Consider the following 17110-nt stretch of genomic DNA (forward strand, 5'->3'; position numbering starts at 1 on the left):
GTGGCTTCATAGGTACGTAGATCTTTTAGCGCACATGACGTCGCCTCTTTATAATTGCAGCTTATTGTTAATCAAATAAACGAACGATCTTTCCGTAACTTAATTTTGTGTATATTTTGCGATTTTCCGATAACACGCGAATACAAATGATTATACTCACCATACACGATCACACACTTTTGTATGTAACATACATTTAACGTAACGTCATATCAATCAAATATCATATCATTTCTTTTGTAATGATACTTGAACTTGGAAAAAAATATCTGAAATAAATATGAACAAACACGTTAGCCGAATCAGCGCGCTATTTCTATTATGATTAAAATATTTTGTAAATAACTTTATAATATACACATATATACATATATATCTTTTTTATTTCTTTAATTCGTCTTGTATGAAGAAATTTTAGCATGCTATGGAAACTGAAGAAGATGTATGGTTAAAATGTCCGCTAGAAATTTAAACAGACGTTTGCCTAGATTGCACATTTTTTCTCAAACTTTTTCGTCTCGAAAGCAAAACAACAAGTCTGTGCACTTTGTGTACATCCATGCATCCACTTGTGAGTTAAAACTCATTTTAAACGATATATGCGATATAGTATTTTGAGATAAGATCTATACTACATAAAATTACACTATATATAGATTTTTATCTCGAATTCTATCATGAATTATAAGTCGTTTAAAACGGGCTTTAAAAGATATTTTTTATTAATGATATGTAGATCAAGCGAAACATTTGCGATTTTTATGACAATCCAAGTATCGTGCCAATAGCTGCAATAGATCAACTCTATGTAACTTTTTTTAGATAATTTTATCTGATAATTCGATAAATTGGATCTTATATATTGTGACAAACACGCTACTTCTTAACATTCGTAATCAATGCAATTACATAATACAATTTCTTAAATTAACGGATAGATTAAATATTGCACAGGATAAGACTATATTCTTAACCACATATTCACATATTCGTATTCTTTCGGTGCTTGTATTACTATTAAGAATAAAATCGCGTTTTCTCAAAACACTGCCTGTATATAGACATTGCTCACAATGTATTGTAACAATCACGTACATAAATATAGCATTGTCACAACCAGCAGCCGTTTCTTTATTCGCATTGCCTTTGCATTATTCAACACGAATTAAATGATTGATAGATCGAGCGAGATCATTGCGTGGCACACAAAAAAAAGAATGAGTTTGTCAATTATTGCAAACTAATGCTTTAAAACATTGATTGAGATTTATTACAATAATCTCATTAAAAATTATTTTATTCAATTTAGACTGATATTCGTGCGATCACGAAAGTAAAAAGGAATATATAAATTTAAAAAAAACTATTATTTCGACATAAAACATTTTGTAAAATAATAAATTATCTTTATATATAACAATCACAAAGTAATATAATGTAGTATTATGTATGGAACAAATCAATTTTTTGTAATCTATTGAATAAATAAATAAAATAATACGAAATATTAAATAATAAATAGAATTATGGATATTTGGAAAATTAATCGTGATTAATAAAAACAAACTATATTCTTAATTGTACTATTTAGAATTTATAATGATATTGTGCTTTCTAATTTTTATTTGATTTTTGAGTTATTATTATTATTTTAATTTTAATTAAACATAGCGTTTTAGTTAAGGCAGTAGAAATATTAGTCTTCGGAAAAAGCTTTTTCAGTGGAAAGATTATTTGATGCTAAATTCGAAAAAATGCAAAATATTTTTGAATCAAAAAGCAATAATTAGAAGAGTTTAAATAATTTATTTTATAATTATGGAATATATTATTTAATACTTTTGTATCTGTGAATAAAATATGTGAATAAAGCTAAATATATATTTATTATTATAAATTTTATTTTTTTCAAATTTTTGTTCTTCCAGATTGCTAATTTTTTTATTATATTTTATACCAATATATCTTTCTCCTTGACGGAAAAGAAAAGAAAGACTTTTCCAATCAATTAATCAACTGCAAATTTAACATGTTGCTTAAAAACAATTAACGGATTTTTCTGCTCGAGAGAATCTGATTTTTAAATTGATTTGAATTTCCAGAAATTAAACAAGTGCTGAAATAAAGAAAGATGTTGCGCGCGCACGCGCACACACACACACACACACACGCGCGCGCGCGCGCACACACACACAATATATATATATATATATATATATATATATATATATATATATATATATATATGCAACGTCTTTCTAAAAGATTTATATTTTGTAGATGCTATGAGTATTTAAACAAGTAAGTACTCTAATTGATTTCGACAGTATTTTAATCATTAAATAGATTAATAGCTGTCAAAGTTTGCTAGAACCCTTTGAATATATTCTACCATCACCAAAATATTTTGTTAAAGTTTAATCGTGCTCACAACACGCAACACACAAGACAGTAACTCGAGTGCGGCTCGTTTCGAAAAATACATGTATGAAGTTACTTGCGTAAGTAACAAAATGCAGTTGTGACACTTGTCCACACAAAATTCCATATTCCACTAATAACACATATCATTATTAATTTTTATTTTTCTAATCCTTGACACCCCCATTATTTGTATACATCAAATACGTACAGATTGGTTGATTCTTATTGCATCGATTACAAATAATAATGACAAAATTGTGGACGATAAAAATGATTTTTTTTAATTTACAGATTTTTTAAATATTATAATATAAAAATAAAACTTCAAGATTATGAATAACGATAATTTCACCAATACTTTTCACCTTTTGCTCGACAGATTGGGTTAATTTGTTATAATTCATTATTGTGAAAAAATATAGTTGTAACTGTTATCTGATTGCAACATTGTCAACATATTACATATATTTTGTTTATAGACAAAAATAGTCAAAAAAACACAAATAAAAATAGAAACGTAATAAAAATTAAAAAGAATAATTATTACAAAAACTCGTATCCAGATTAAAATATCTTGATGAGCACGGTGATTCCGTAGAAGAATAATTAAACATATAAACACTATATATTTATAATAAATATAAATTTTTTTTTTTTTTATTTTATTTGTATCTTTACTTTCCGAATTCTCGTATCTTTGTGTTTCTCGTAATTCTCGTATCTCGTATTTCTCGTTAATTAATGTTCAAGACAGTATGATTTTATGAAACACACGAAAAAACTAATAGTAGCCGAGATATATGATTCAAACGTCACTCTGTATACACGTACACACAGAGAAATCTACATCAATCTTTCGTTTTGTGATCGTCGACACGCTACGGCAAATGTTAATTTTATTCTTGTAACACGAGGATATATCCTGTCTCTCTCTGGCTCCACGTGATCATACGTTGCCTCGTTTCTAATTTACATTAATTTGATGCTCGTTCGTGAAGCGGTCGAATCGTTCTACCAGTAGTCGTCGAAGAGAAAATGGGAAGAGAGAGAGAGAGAGAGAGAGAGAGAGAGAGAGAGAGAGAGAGGGTGGGAGGGAGGGAGGGAAAGAGTGAGAGAATATATTGAAGAAAAAGAAAGACCCGCGAAAGACTTCGATCGCTTCCGAACTGAAGCTTCCCAATCTATCTCTTTAGTCATGAAAAATAAAACAAGAAATTGTGTGTATGACCTTTTGTAGGATGAAGAAAAAAAAGACAGCAGAAAATTCGAGAAAATTGATGAATTACCTAGCGAATTCGAGTGTTGCTTTTGTACCACGAAGGTATTTAATGTTCACGATCACTAATGTTCTTCTTCAGGCGGCATTACATACACCAATGGGCTGTCGAGCGAATTCGTAATATCGAGAGACTATTAATTGGCTACGAACTAGAATTTAATTTAATTACTGTTTTTTTTCTGCGTGAACGCAATATACAGTCAAATTTCCTTATTCTTTAATCATCGGAATTAAATAATCTCTCTTTTCTTAACTCTTCTCTACAATCCCTACTGTTATTCCAATCGTATCTGCGTAGAATAAAAGTGTGCCTTGCGCCTGCTCAACTGTACATATGTAATTGTATCTTTTGTCTTTCATTCGCTTTCTCATTCTACATATGTCTTATGATTATGCGCTTATGAGGAAAAGGAAGAACAATGTAAGAGAAATTGTTAAGGAAACAAAAAATAAAAATATTAAGAATAGGATGTATTAAAAAAAGGAAAGTTTAACTGTATATATGTACGCATATTTTCTCTCGCTCTACATATCTCGTCCAGCCTTCAAAGGCGGCGTATGATCTTTTTTTACTTTCTTCCGCTTCTCGAGAGATGGAAATATTTTACACAATTCACAAGTATGCCTACCGATATTGCACATTCTTTATATAGTCCACTGGGTGTATGCACTGCCTTCCCTGCCACTTCTCAATGGAGCACAATTCTTGCGTTGACACGACACACATTGTTTATTCAAAAAAACTCTTAACGCAACCGTAGATACTTTTCTTTCGGACATTTATCATTTTTGTGCTTAACACGATTTTCTAAGTTGAGTTGAGGCAACGTGCTATTGATGCAGTCACGTCACGCGCCGATATGTGCAATGCCTTCAGCACCACTGTTTACCCTGATACCTCTTTCTTTCAATTAGATAGATAAATATATTTCTATGATAGAATCGATAAAACACACATACAAACACGCACCTACGTACGCACGTTCATATACGCACATATACGTGTACATATGTGTACTGTACACGGTATGACGTAAAGATACAATTTCCTACATTTCAGTTTAAAGTTAACGAGTTGTCAATACGTGAGAGAAAGTCGCTACGCCGAAACGAGCCGCATTTCCTTCACTTTACTTTAATTTTACTTTATTTTAGTGATTAAAACGCTTTTATTTTTTCATTTTCAGTTGCTCTACAATATATTCAAAGTCCGTTAAAATCGGAAGGGCGGACACTTGCGTTAGATTCCTCTGCTTAGACCAAGCATTCATTTCGGAACGTAAGGTTGACAAGTGGTGTAAAAACAACGATCCTTATATAATATCTTGCTTTCTTTTCAATTAATCATGAATGATAGCATATGATAGCTATATGATAGCACGTACAACGAACAAGATCGAAGGGGTATCAAGGTAAACTTATTTTTTTTCTTCTTATCCACACAGAAACACATACGCGTACGCACGTGTACACACTGCATTGTATAATGAACGCGCGTATTTACATACAAGAGTAGTTTTAAAAATAAACTTGAAAAGAATAATTAAAATTTTATTTTAATTTTTTTCGCATACACATACAAAAAACATAGTATTTACTTATTTTTCCATATAATTAATCTTTAAGCAATTGTCTCAGTATCACACTGGCTTTAAATTATTTGCTACATAGAAATTTTCATCCATGTTGTTCAGCCAACTTATGGTTCCACTTTTTTATTTCTGTATTAAATACAAATTACTTTCTTGATTTGTTTACTTTCCAAACAAATAGGAAGCGAAAATAAACGCATGAACTAATTGAACAATATGGATGCATTTTTTATGCAACGAACATTTAAACTAAATGTCACGTAGGAACAAATGCTGTTTGGTAATTATGAAAAAATAAGCAACAAATAAGCTTGTGGTTTTAGTGTATACGAAAAAATTTTAATAAAAATTTAATTTTTTTCGAATATATATATCTTACTTTGGAAACTACTCTTGTGTACTACCTTTTACCAACAATTTAAAGCATGTTTATATTAAAGTGAATAACTAGCAGCACGAAAGATATATCAAAAGCAACTTTATAGATTGCATATCTATTTCCTGTATTCGGTAAGTAAGCTCTGGCAACAAAAGAGCACTTTGAGAAACAAAACCTTAATACGCGGCAAAATTTTTTCTTTAAGTAGATATAGACAACTACGTCACACAGAGAGATCGGGTGCACATTCCTAGTGCGTGGACACAACCAGGCAAGTATAGTATAGAGTATAGTAAGATATAGTAAGATATAGAAACTAGATATTAGAAACTCTTTTGTTTAGAGAGAGAGAGAGAGAGAGAGAGAGAGAGAGAGAGAGAGAGAGAGATCACATTCTTTTGCAGTCTCTTTATTTCTTACTGCCAGACGACCGCTTCGCTGGCGAAACAAGAGCATTTTCCGGCGAATCGGCTCTCAGTTTTTTACTTTAAACAGATTTTAAACTTTATATGATTCTAAATTAGCGATTCATTGTTAGCGATTTTTTTCTGTATGAATATGTGAATGTGTATACACATGTATACATGTGTTACGTTTACATATAGTTTTATTTATAACTCTGACAGAAAAATCGAAATATCCAAATAGATTTATACATTTTAGATATTTATATTGTCAGAAAAACGTTGATAAATCCAATTTTACTTTGTTTTAAAAACCTAACAAAGTTACATCTCAATTCTTTTAGTGAAAAAAGTTTGCTTGAAAAATAAAGTCGATGCCGAGGAAGTGTTGTGCCGCTCTGAAATATATATTTTTTAAGCCAAAAAGCGTGCCGAAAGCATAAGCACTTTCGTTCGTTGCACAATCGAGACTTTTTCATACGTCTCGTGTTTTTTAGGAGTACAAAGACTACAGAGACGCGGAGGACATAATGCCCCTTGCCACCAGCGACTTTCGTAACCCAGTGTGTCAGGAAATGAGGTTCCTCAGGTTCAGCAGCGGCAGCGGCAGCGGCGGTGGTAGCGGCGGCGGAGGTGGAAGCGGTGCGGAGCAATTTGGTTCATTACTCGTGGAGCCGAGGACGTCTCCTATTCGACCGCCGGAAATGTTGAGCTTAGTGAGGATATATAATGAGCAAGGAAACTACGCCAAGATGTACAATGAGCAAGGGAGCGTTGACAGCTCTGATACATATGCGAGTTGTCAGACGCATCCATCACATTCACAGGTATGCGAGTCGATGTCCACCAAAACAGCCCATCTTTTTTTATTATTGAAAACTAATATAAGAAGCAGATTCTCTCCCAAAACATTTCATAACAGTTTATTTTTAATTTTGGTCGGCGTTAAATCTTTCAAAACAAAACATTTAATAACTGCGCGTAATACTTGACGTACATGACGGGGAGACATTTGTCATTCCCGCAAGAAAGTTATACTCGAAAGTTTCAAAACAAATTCTTTGCTTTCACAGGGCGATCTAACCGAGGAAATGGACAGCAATCTTTACGTGAATCCTCTGGAGGCAACGGAAAAATGCGGTCGTGTGAAAAAATCCATTTCCGGCGAAGTCGGCCGTAACATCATTTCCGATGCGTCACCCAGCGTTGAATCCTTGAAGGACATCCGCCCTTTTAACGAAATCAGTAAAATCAACTTGAACGACACGATACCCAAGCATAGAAAAATAAGGATCCAACAAGTGAGTCTTTTAATGATTTTCTATAACTTATCTCAAACACAGCACTTATCTCTATCCATTCTATTGTGTGCAATTGTTATTGATATGTGGTATTACATCAACGTATGAAAGAAGAATAGGAGAATGCGACTAATGAATCGATAAAAAGTGTACAGAGAGTATGAGCATAATCCCAAACAAGTATTATAGGAACACTTACAATGTTTTAGATTTTTGACGTAGTAGGATAAACGCGACACTGCAATATTTCTCAATAAGAAGAAATTATTATTTCGTTTTTTAATAATTTTATATTATGATTATGGTTAAATGGTTTTAATGATTTCGTGTAACCACTGTCATGATACATATTATCCTTGCAAGATATTGCGCTGTCACATTTACTCCACTCTCATAATCTCATTTTAATTAACTGTTTCGTTAAGAGTAGCTGTTAATTAGCACCAAATACTTTCAATTAACAATATAGTGCAGGAATTTTTGGCAAACGCAGTAATAAAATTTTAAAAATTTAATGAGGAAGAAATTTTGTAGTAGTTGTGTATCACTTTCAAAGGAGGAATATGCGAATCACGTCATCGTATGATCATGCACAACCGTACGCACTCATACACCGCACCCCGCTGCTTTTTTCAGCCGCAAAAACCACCGAGACATCAAGCGGAGCACAGTTGAGCGCTCGCCACAGGCTATCGCACTTTTCTGAACACTGCGATGCTCGTCAGAGGGGAAACGCGCAATATCGCACGTTTGGCACTCGGATACGGAAGTAAGCTCGTTCGCAGCGTGACGCAGCGTGTCGCGCTTGGTCGGCGACAAATAGCGGGTATCGTTCACCTTGTGTCAGGGAACTGTCATCAAGGCCAATGACATGTGCACTGGATCTGATAAAAAACATAGAGAAGCAACATTTTTATCGAACTGTCGGCCAATGTTTCTCTAACCAAAATTTAAGTTCGGATTTGATTTGATGGAATTAGAGTCGTCAGTTAAATTTTCGAAAAGCGGACAAATTTCTCCTTTTCCAATTAATTTTAATTAAAATTTTTTATTATTAAATATCAAACATTCTAGAGCTTCGAAATGTGAGTTTGGTAAAATTTCCGCTGCAAAAATATGGCATCAAATTCGATAAAAATACAATCTATTACTTTTCGCGCTTTTTATCAAACAGCTATGTACAATATATGTAGACCAAGAATTGGCATAATTATTCCACATTAAGCAGAGAGAATAAATTTGATATCAAACTTTTAGTTTACGTTGCAAGATTTGAGTAATTCCATCAATTTTTTCAATAGTTTTAATTCATCATATTCAGATTTTTGACCCTTCAAACCAGTATAATTAAATGTAAAATTTTAATTAATCTCAATATTGCATAAATATTTCTGCAAGTTTTCATTTATAATATTTACATATATGACACACGATGATGATCACGGTAGTATACTATTGCAATGATACGCGTATACCGCGGTGATATACAGGTGATACAATCATAGTACAAAGAACCGAGCAAAAATAAGTCGAAATTGCCGAATAATTTTTTTTCTTTCAAAGTTTTGTTTTCCAGAGTAGGTTTTTTTATCTTTCTGCTACAATGTAGCATATAGAGAATTGAAATTATGCTGAAAAATTATTCGCTGTCTAACAAACAAGAGCACATTTTCTAATGATACCGGTAATTTTTCTTTGTAAAAATACGCAGATAAAATAGTTCTGTTAATATATTTGGTAAAATACGCGGGCCAATAATATTGTCCCTAATTATCTCAGCCCATACTTTCACGCTACATCTCTCTTGAAAATTTATTTGACAAATTACACATTTCGAGTTTCTACAGCAAGGATTCTAAGCAAGGACTCACATAGCAAGCAGTCATTATCTAATAAGGTTCTTCTGTCATCATAATAACCGATTATGACGTCATGATTAGTAATTAAGACGACAAAAACACGGCAGATAATGACCGCTTGCTACTTGGGGATACGTAATATGAACATTCAAAACACCATTCGTGCACGTGTATTCGACGCGATTTTCAAACTTACTATAAATGAAATCAATTCATTAGTATTAGCAACTCTGAACTCTTTCTTTGCCCTCAGCGCTGTTCATTCATGGTCATTGCTCACATTGCACGTGATTGTCTATTGTCAGGGTGGGGCCGTAGACTTCAAGATTACATTTACATCAATTGTTTACGTATTGTCTACGTAAGCACTGACTTTTTTATGACAATGCAAACTATGTAGACTACTATAAAAGTTAATAATTAGTGACCGTTAGACAGAGGAGAGAGTCCGGAATTCGGACCGAAACGTCTCTTTTTGTTTCGTTTTGCATTTTTTTTTGTTTTGTCAATAAATTACCCCCCCCCCCCCGCACCAAAATCTGCATTTGATTTTTATTATCTTTTTTCCCCCGCTAATTTTTTCTATCGTTACAAAACCATTCGCGTTATTCTGTTAGAACTTAATATTTATAATTTATGCAGTACTCTCCATTGAGCAGACACATAATACGCAGGGATCTATACTCATCTTATATGTGTTTTCTTTTTAATATATGACAGATTTATTTTAGCAAGACAAAAAAATTCCCATGACATTTGTCACTATAACATACAATGACAAATAATACACAATATCTACATTAATATGTGATATTATTTTTCTACTGTTCATAATTTTATTTTATTTATAGAATATATTATTGAAAACAATGTGCGTTATTTCTTTAAACGAAAAAATTTAATCATTGTCGCGCGTTTAACAAAAGTTAAATATATTCATCGAAAGATTAAATCTTAAATAACAATTACTATTTTTTTTCTTAGATATGAGCGATAACTATAATAATTCTTATCAGAGTTGTCGTTTTAAATCACATATTCTCTTCTTAATATCTCTCTTAAAACGCATTTTGTGTGATCTGAATAACGTAATAAACTATACTCTGCCTGTTTTTTAATCTTCTTTTAAGGTCTATCTCGTACTGCTATAGAAATATAGATGTAACGTGAAGAGAAATACATAATTATAATATAATTGTGAAGAAAATCATATTTTTATCGCAGATTTATCATTAATTGTGATATTGTGTCTAATTTTAACCTTTATCTGTCTAATACAAGGATTCTCTTCAATCGTATTGCTGACTAAATATGTGATGGTGAGAATATGAAGGACATAGTGACATCCCGTTTATATGTTATTACAATTATTGATGTACGAGCCATAATTTTTATACGCGATTGATTACAGTGTGCAAAGTCTCGGACGCAATTCATTAGCGATCAGGCGAACATGATGGAACGTGATATTCCCAAGAGTGATTCTACGGAGAACAATAACAATTATTACGAAGGATTACGCGGTGGCAGACCATCCCCGTTCGCGCCAAATAGCTTGGTGTCCGCCACGCGTATCATCAATCATCACTTATTCGGATCCCCCGGTGAATCGAAACATTGCGCGGGTAAATATTAGGCCTCAACTTACAAGAAAACAAATGCAAGTGTTTCTCTTGGATTTTTTACACGGACGTTGAGTAGAGTATATTCTAAAGTAGTTAAAAAAAACATATATTTCTCTGCATGTTTTCTCATATGTTTACAAGTTGAAAAACAATCCTCTAGCAAACTCTAAGATATTTTAAAAAATATTCACAAATAAAAGCTTCATGATATTAAATGAATTTTACATAGCACACTTTAAATTTTCGAAAACTGTCATGCTTTTTAATATGTTTCTATTTCTCAATATTATCTTTATGAATTTCATAATTTTGGTAAAGATAAAACTAAAACAGTTTTCTTTAATAATATTATTTTTCAAAATTGCATTTATCTAAATATCGCGCTATACGCACCACACTGCACTGCGTATGTTGTGAAATATCTAGAAAATTTGTATCGTCGGAATACACATATGTCATGATAAAATTTCGTTTCAGACACAAGCACCGAGAGTAAGCTTTCGCTATCAATGGACTCGGTAAACAGCGACAGTATACCGTTCATGGGCCGCCACCGCACGTCGAAATCGATCCTGAAAAAGTCCAATAGTGGCAATAATTACTACAGCAATACCGGTGATTCGGATACCGAGAAGCTGATCACAGATAGCGCGTCTACGACAAGCGTATGCGACAACGAAATGAGTGCATGTGATACTTTGGCTAACGTGAATGGCACGCGCGCGAAAAACCGACCGACATCACCGTTACTCTCGCGACAGGTCCTTGAGTCGATATTCCGCACTAATAACAACACCGATAGAACATACACAAGTGATGAGGTGGATGAAAAGAACAGCGTCGTGAGAACGTCAAAGATCCTATTGGACGATATTGTTCAAGGTTTGTATGTGAGAACATTTCGTAATCGAAAAAATTAAAAGATACAAAAGAAAAGTAATTGCTGTCACTTTATTATTATCGGTGACAATATTTACAATTAAGTTTGTTCGAGTTTTCCATATAGATGTGTACGAAAAATTAAAATTTTAATTGAAAACGCGTTATACGATTCGAAAAATTGTATAATAGATACATTTAAAATGTTTTATCAGAATATATTGAAGCATTCTCACAATTTTATAGTTTGCTTTAGAAATCGAACAAACTTAATTGCCAACTCAATGATATTTAATAACACTTTTGACTAGTTTATTCTAACATGTGTACATTATAGAAGAGAAACACTCTTTTGATGAAGTAGCAGTGGAGAAACAGAAATCGAAAAATGTAGAGTCGGACAAGCAATTGCGAAAGCCGCCGAAGATACGCCTGCAAGAGGAATACAAGGAGAGTCAGACTACGCTGATACTACGTCCCTACAAAACGAAAAAGTCGATAACTATGACAATGGAGGAAAAAAGAAAAGCCAACAAATTGACTGGTCACGCTTGCGCAATTTATAAGACCACCGACACAAATTGCCTCTCTCAAGAATACCATTTCTCATCGTAATGATTTTTCCAATTTAACAATTATTCGCTACATTAGACGATACATGTAGTTATCATCACCTGTTACGTGTTTACACACGTTTGCTGTATAACAATTCGTCTGTGCCTGTCAATTACATTACGCTTAATTGCACTAACAGTCCTGGTCAATTAACGATATAACAATGTATAATTTCGCTGTTTTTATGCTATTTTGTTTCTTTCTTCTTTCATTATACAAAGGTTTCATCATTTTATATTATTGGTAAAATTTATTAATATAAAAATAAACTCGAAGAAGACTCACTTTGGCAATAACGTTAATATTCATTCCGGTCAAAATTAAGTTTTTACTTGTTCATCAGGTGTCGTAATCGTTCCGATCGTTTTTTGAAATTTATTCGAATGTCTACAATTAATAAAAAGAGACAATTAATAAAAAATTACGGAATTATTTTGGATGTGTTTTCGAAAATTTATAATATAACTACTCTGTATTGTAAGCAATATGCTATATTTCTAAAACTTTTCAGTTGCAACTTTGCAACTATACAAGGAAATCACATAGTAATTTTATTACGTGGTCGCATGTGCGGGTTCCATAATGAAATACAAAAATATATATTTGAATTGAAATTTGTTTTAACAAAAAGGGAGAAAAGGGAAGAAAATTATCTTTATTTATGCATCTTTATTTTCTAGACTATTTTCGTAATATTACGTAAAATAAATGAAGAAAAAAGAATTAATATCTTGACAAAGGTGCAATCAATTTTCAGATTTGGAGATAAGTCTTCGTAAACGTATAAAAATTGTGGAATAACGCACGATAGATAGTTATTAAAGCTCATACATAATAAGTGGCTGTTGAAAAGTAAACGGTAATCTAAATACCGAGCCACACCATAATAGGAATTTAGCACATAATAAAAATATTGATGTAAATATTTTTTTTTAACGAGCAACAAGTATGAGTGTCACACTGCCTCACATTAATCGAACTATTACATATATAAACCACAGTAATCACACAATCTCGTTTATTTCTTTGTTAAAGCTAATATTACCAAACTAGAGCAACGCTGGCGATAAATTTGTGCGATAAATTGTGATAGAACGTATGAATCTTAATCTATTCTACAGAAGCTTACTAGTTACGGATATAACAGTCTGATTCGTGTTATTTCGTTATATATCGATGTCAACATGTACACATATAATAAAATACAAATGATCGTACGGTCGTCATTAGAATTAGCAGCATAAGTACAAACCGCGCGACGATTTCGTTAAAATCAAAATGCGCCGATTTTAGTGATTGTAGAAACGTAGCCGCTAATAGTATAACATAAATATATGCATATATACATATGTATATGTATATCCACATTATACACATACATATATATGCACCTTTTTAAAATATTGAGTGTCAAAGATAAAATAGGAAACTTTGTGTGCGTGCGTGCGTGCGCGCGCGCGCGCGTGTGTGTGTGTGTGAATGTGCGTGCGTGCGTACATGTGCGCGCGCGCGCGCACATTGTACTATTTTTTTATTTTTAACACCCAAGTATCTTAAGAAGATAAAACTTTTTGAAAAAATGTTTTAAACAAATGCTACTTGATTTCAAGAAGGATATATAATGCAGACTTTACTAATTAATTTATTAGTATTTAATTGATTTATTATTACTAATTAATTTATATAGTATAAATTGGTATACATTTAGTGTAAAGTTTTGCGTGATCTTTCCAAGATTATTATATAACAAAATCATCTAAAATTTTTAAACAAATACCCCCATTTTTAATTGCGCATTCTTAAAACTGACGTTTTGCAAAACATTAATAATGAAGCCTTTTTTATAATTTAATACTTAAGAGTTATAAATCTTGAAATTTGTGATATATATACTTTCGGTATTTAGGAGGTCAAGCGATCGAATAATACCTCACGCAAGGTACAACTCAAGTCAGCGTCTTACATCTTCTTTAAAACAAAGTAACTTATATATATACACACGCGCGTATGTGTGTCATAAAGAATATTATAAGACTTGAAGTTGAATATTAAATGAAATCGGAACTTCAAATTAAATTAAAAATTTTGAGCTAAATCCATTGGATATACTAATGGGGAGAGAGAGATGTTACGAACAACAAATTTATCATCAATGAGAATGAATTACAATGAGAAATTAATTCTGTTTATATAAATCTGAAATTTTATTTTTATTTGCCATCAATTAAATACATAGTTATGTTGAAAAATTTTTTCAAATAAAATATTTATTTAATAGATATTATAAAAGATATCTATCAGAATTGATTCGCTTTACAAAAGTTTAAGATTATTAAATTAAAAATTTTTGTACTATTTTAAAATAAATTGGACTATTTTCATATTTTATAATTATCATTTAGATTTCAATCAAAACTGTGATATTTCAATATGTAATCACAATTTTAATTACGATAATCTAAATAAATAATTTAATATAAAATACGAAAATGTTCTAATTTGTTCGAAAATAATACAAAGATTTGTAATGCCAGTAGCAAAAGAAAGGCAATTTACTTCGAAAATCGACTGCAAATTTCAACTAAATTTCACAATCAGCTCTATTTAGAATTATGCAAGCGTCATCAGTGTTTCATCTAGAGATGTAATTGCGATAGCAATCATACTTTTTATAAGACAGCGAAATACGTAACAAGCATATCCATAAATTTTGCATCATAGTTTTATCCAACAAACGCGTATTTTTTGTGCGTATTACTTGTGTATTTCAGCAATAGTACACTACAGAAATACTTAACTCGAGAGATTGTAATCGCGCCTTAGACACTGTATTTGCGAATAATACCGTTTTCACACTAAAACGTTTTTGCAATCGACCGCTCTAACGTCAAGATGCATTATCTCACACCAGTTCTTCCAGAACATTTTAAACCGTAGCGAACGCAACGCGTTCTGATTTAGATCTTTTATCGTTAGAAGATGTTCAGTGAAGTACATATCTGCAATATGATATTTCTATTAGCCATCTTTGTAATAATCAAATAACTAAAAGGGCTACAAGAGCCGCAGCCGATTACAAGCACTGATTCTATAGATATATTCAAATTGTTTCGCAATAACACAAACGTCTCGGTCTATATTAGGCTGCGGCTCTTTTGTCCTCTTTTAATTTAGTTATTTGATTGCTTAAATCACTAGAGCCTTGCTAAATTTTATTTTTATAGTACCTGTAGAGAAGTAGATAATGTACGAATGTATACTATTATCGTCAGTTTACCAGCAATCTCGTTATTGCGTCAATGTGAATAGAATGTAAAATATTTTCTGCTGGCAGAACTAATAAGATTCATCATTTTTAGCAGATATTTTAATTAACGGCGATACAACGTACTCGTTGTTAGAGTGTAAATGACAAGAAAAGGCAGTAGATGTCAAAAATCTGTCGAAACTTGCAGATCTTGCCGAGCTGTGTTCCATATTCATAAACTCGCTTCCGCTGCGTGTACGTGCATATGGCTTATGTTACGGATGATTGTTAAACATTGTTGTCGCATCTGTTATGTACATTAAAAGATTGTAAGCTAAGCGAATAGTTTGGAAAGGGTGTTAGACCGCCTTTTGTGAGAAAATCTGGCTATTTTTTAAAATAAAATTTTATGATTCTGATTTTCTGCTTAGTAAAATTTGAAAAATGAATGTTTAAACCTTTTCGTGTCTTTTGTACCATCTTGTGTATCTTTATTCTAATTATATATAGATATCAATTTGTCGTATGTTAAATTTGTTCAGACAGCGGTAAATCTAACAGCGAAAGTATCACCAAATCCATCACCGAAATCCAAACGACCTCACGCACCGTGTACCGTTTGCTTCTTCTTTTTCAGGTAACAAAAGAAATGTCTAATTTTGCAATCCAATATTATAGATATGTGATTGTAATACCTATTGCATCATGCATCATACGTTTATATACATACCCAGTCAGCAAAGTCTGTTCGAACAGATATTGCCAAACGTCTGCTACAAATTTTTGTCAGCAGAAAGACTGCAGATTGTATACAAAATCTGTTACATCAGATGATGATAGCAGAATATCAGCAGAAATGTTACAAAACCTGCTGACATAATTTGACAGCAGATCAGTAGCAGAAACCGAGTAGAATTTGCTCGGAATTATTACAGCAGATTGGCGGCAGAAACCGAGCAGGACCTGCGCAACGCAGTTTGATATCAGATTGACGGCAGAAATCGAGCAGGATCTGTATAATGCAGTTTGATGTCAGATTGGCGGCAGAAATCGAGCAAAATCTGCGCAATGCAATTTGATTGCCGCTATGCGGCGTGTTTCTTCGTATATAAACTCGTACTCAAAATTCATCTACAGTGCATATAAAGTGTGGCCAGTGGCTTAATAAAGCTTAACAGTTTAATACAATAATCTGATACAATCCCCATAAGAGATTCAGAATATTAAACTGATTTTTGAAATTGAAAATGCGCTGCGAGTTGACCCGATATTCCAGTGATTTCGAAATTTTGCCTAATAAATTTATTAAAACATAAGTATTTTTTTGTCCCAATAAAGCAAATATATATTATATACTTTACATACCTCATTTACTACTTTTAATAAGCGAAACGAGAAATATAAAATTGTAATGAAGCATTTAAATGCCGCTATTCCATTTAAATTGTGACGGCAGATTCTGCTCGATTTCTGCCGACAATCTGACATCAAATTATATTGCGCAGA

The 17110-nt window shown here is 32.3% G+C and overlaps 1 protein-coding gene across 7 annotated transcripts in view; it reads left to right on the top strand.

The window, feature by feature from the left end:
- The window catches only part of Shab (Shaker cognate b), a 39880-nt gene extending 23857 nt beyond the window's left edge, over positions 1 to 16023 (top strand). For 3 of the 7 annotated variants that reach the window (XM_067348976.1, XM_067348977.1, XM_067348978.1), the window contains 6 exons: positions 3662 to 3745; positions 6576 to 6905; positions 7152 to 7379; positions 10650 to 10863; positions 11341 to 11745; positions 12080 to 16023. In XM_067348976.1, the coding sequence (XP_067205077.1) occupies positions 3662 to 3745; positions 6576 to 6905; positions 7152 to 7379; positions 10650 to 10863; positions 11341 to 11745; positions 12080 to 12357 (1539 nt within the window). In that variant the 3' untranslated portion in view covers positions 12358 to 16023. Of the gene's footprint in view, positions 1 to 3661; positions 3746 to 6575; positions 6906 to 7151; positions 7380 to 8015; positions 8149 to 10519; positions 10864 to 11340; positions 11746 to 12079 lie in introns of those variants that run through there. The other 4 variants (XR_010888405.1, XR_010888406.1, XM_067348980.1 and 1 more) reach the window with 4 other exon arrangements.
- The last annotated feature ends 1087 nt before the right edge of the window (positions 16024 to 17110 follow it).

Source organism: Linepithema humile, chromosome 2 (genome assembly GCF_040581485.1).
Source record: "Linepithema humile isolate Giens D197 chromosome 2, Lhum_UNIL_v1.0, whole genome shotgun sequence".
Lineage (NCBI taxonomy): Eukaryota > Metazoa > Arthropoda > Insecta > Hymenoptera > Formicidae > Linepithema > Linepithema humile.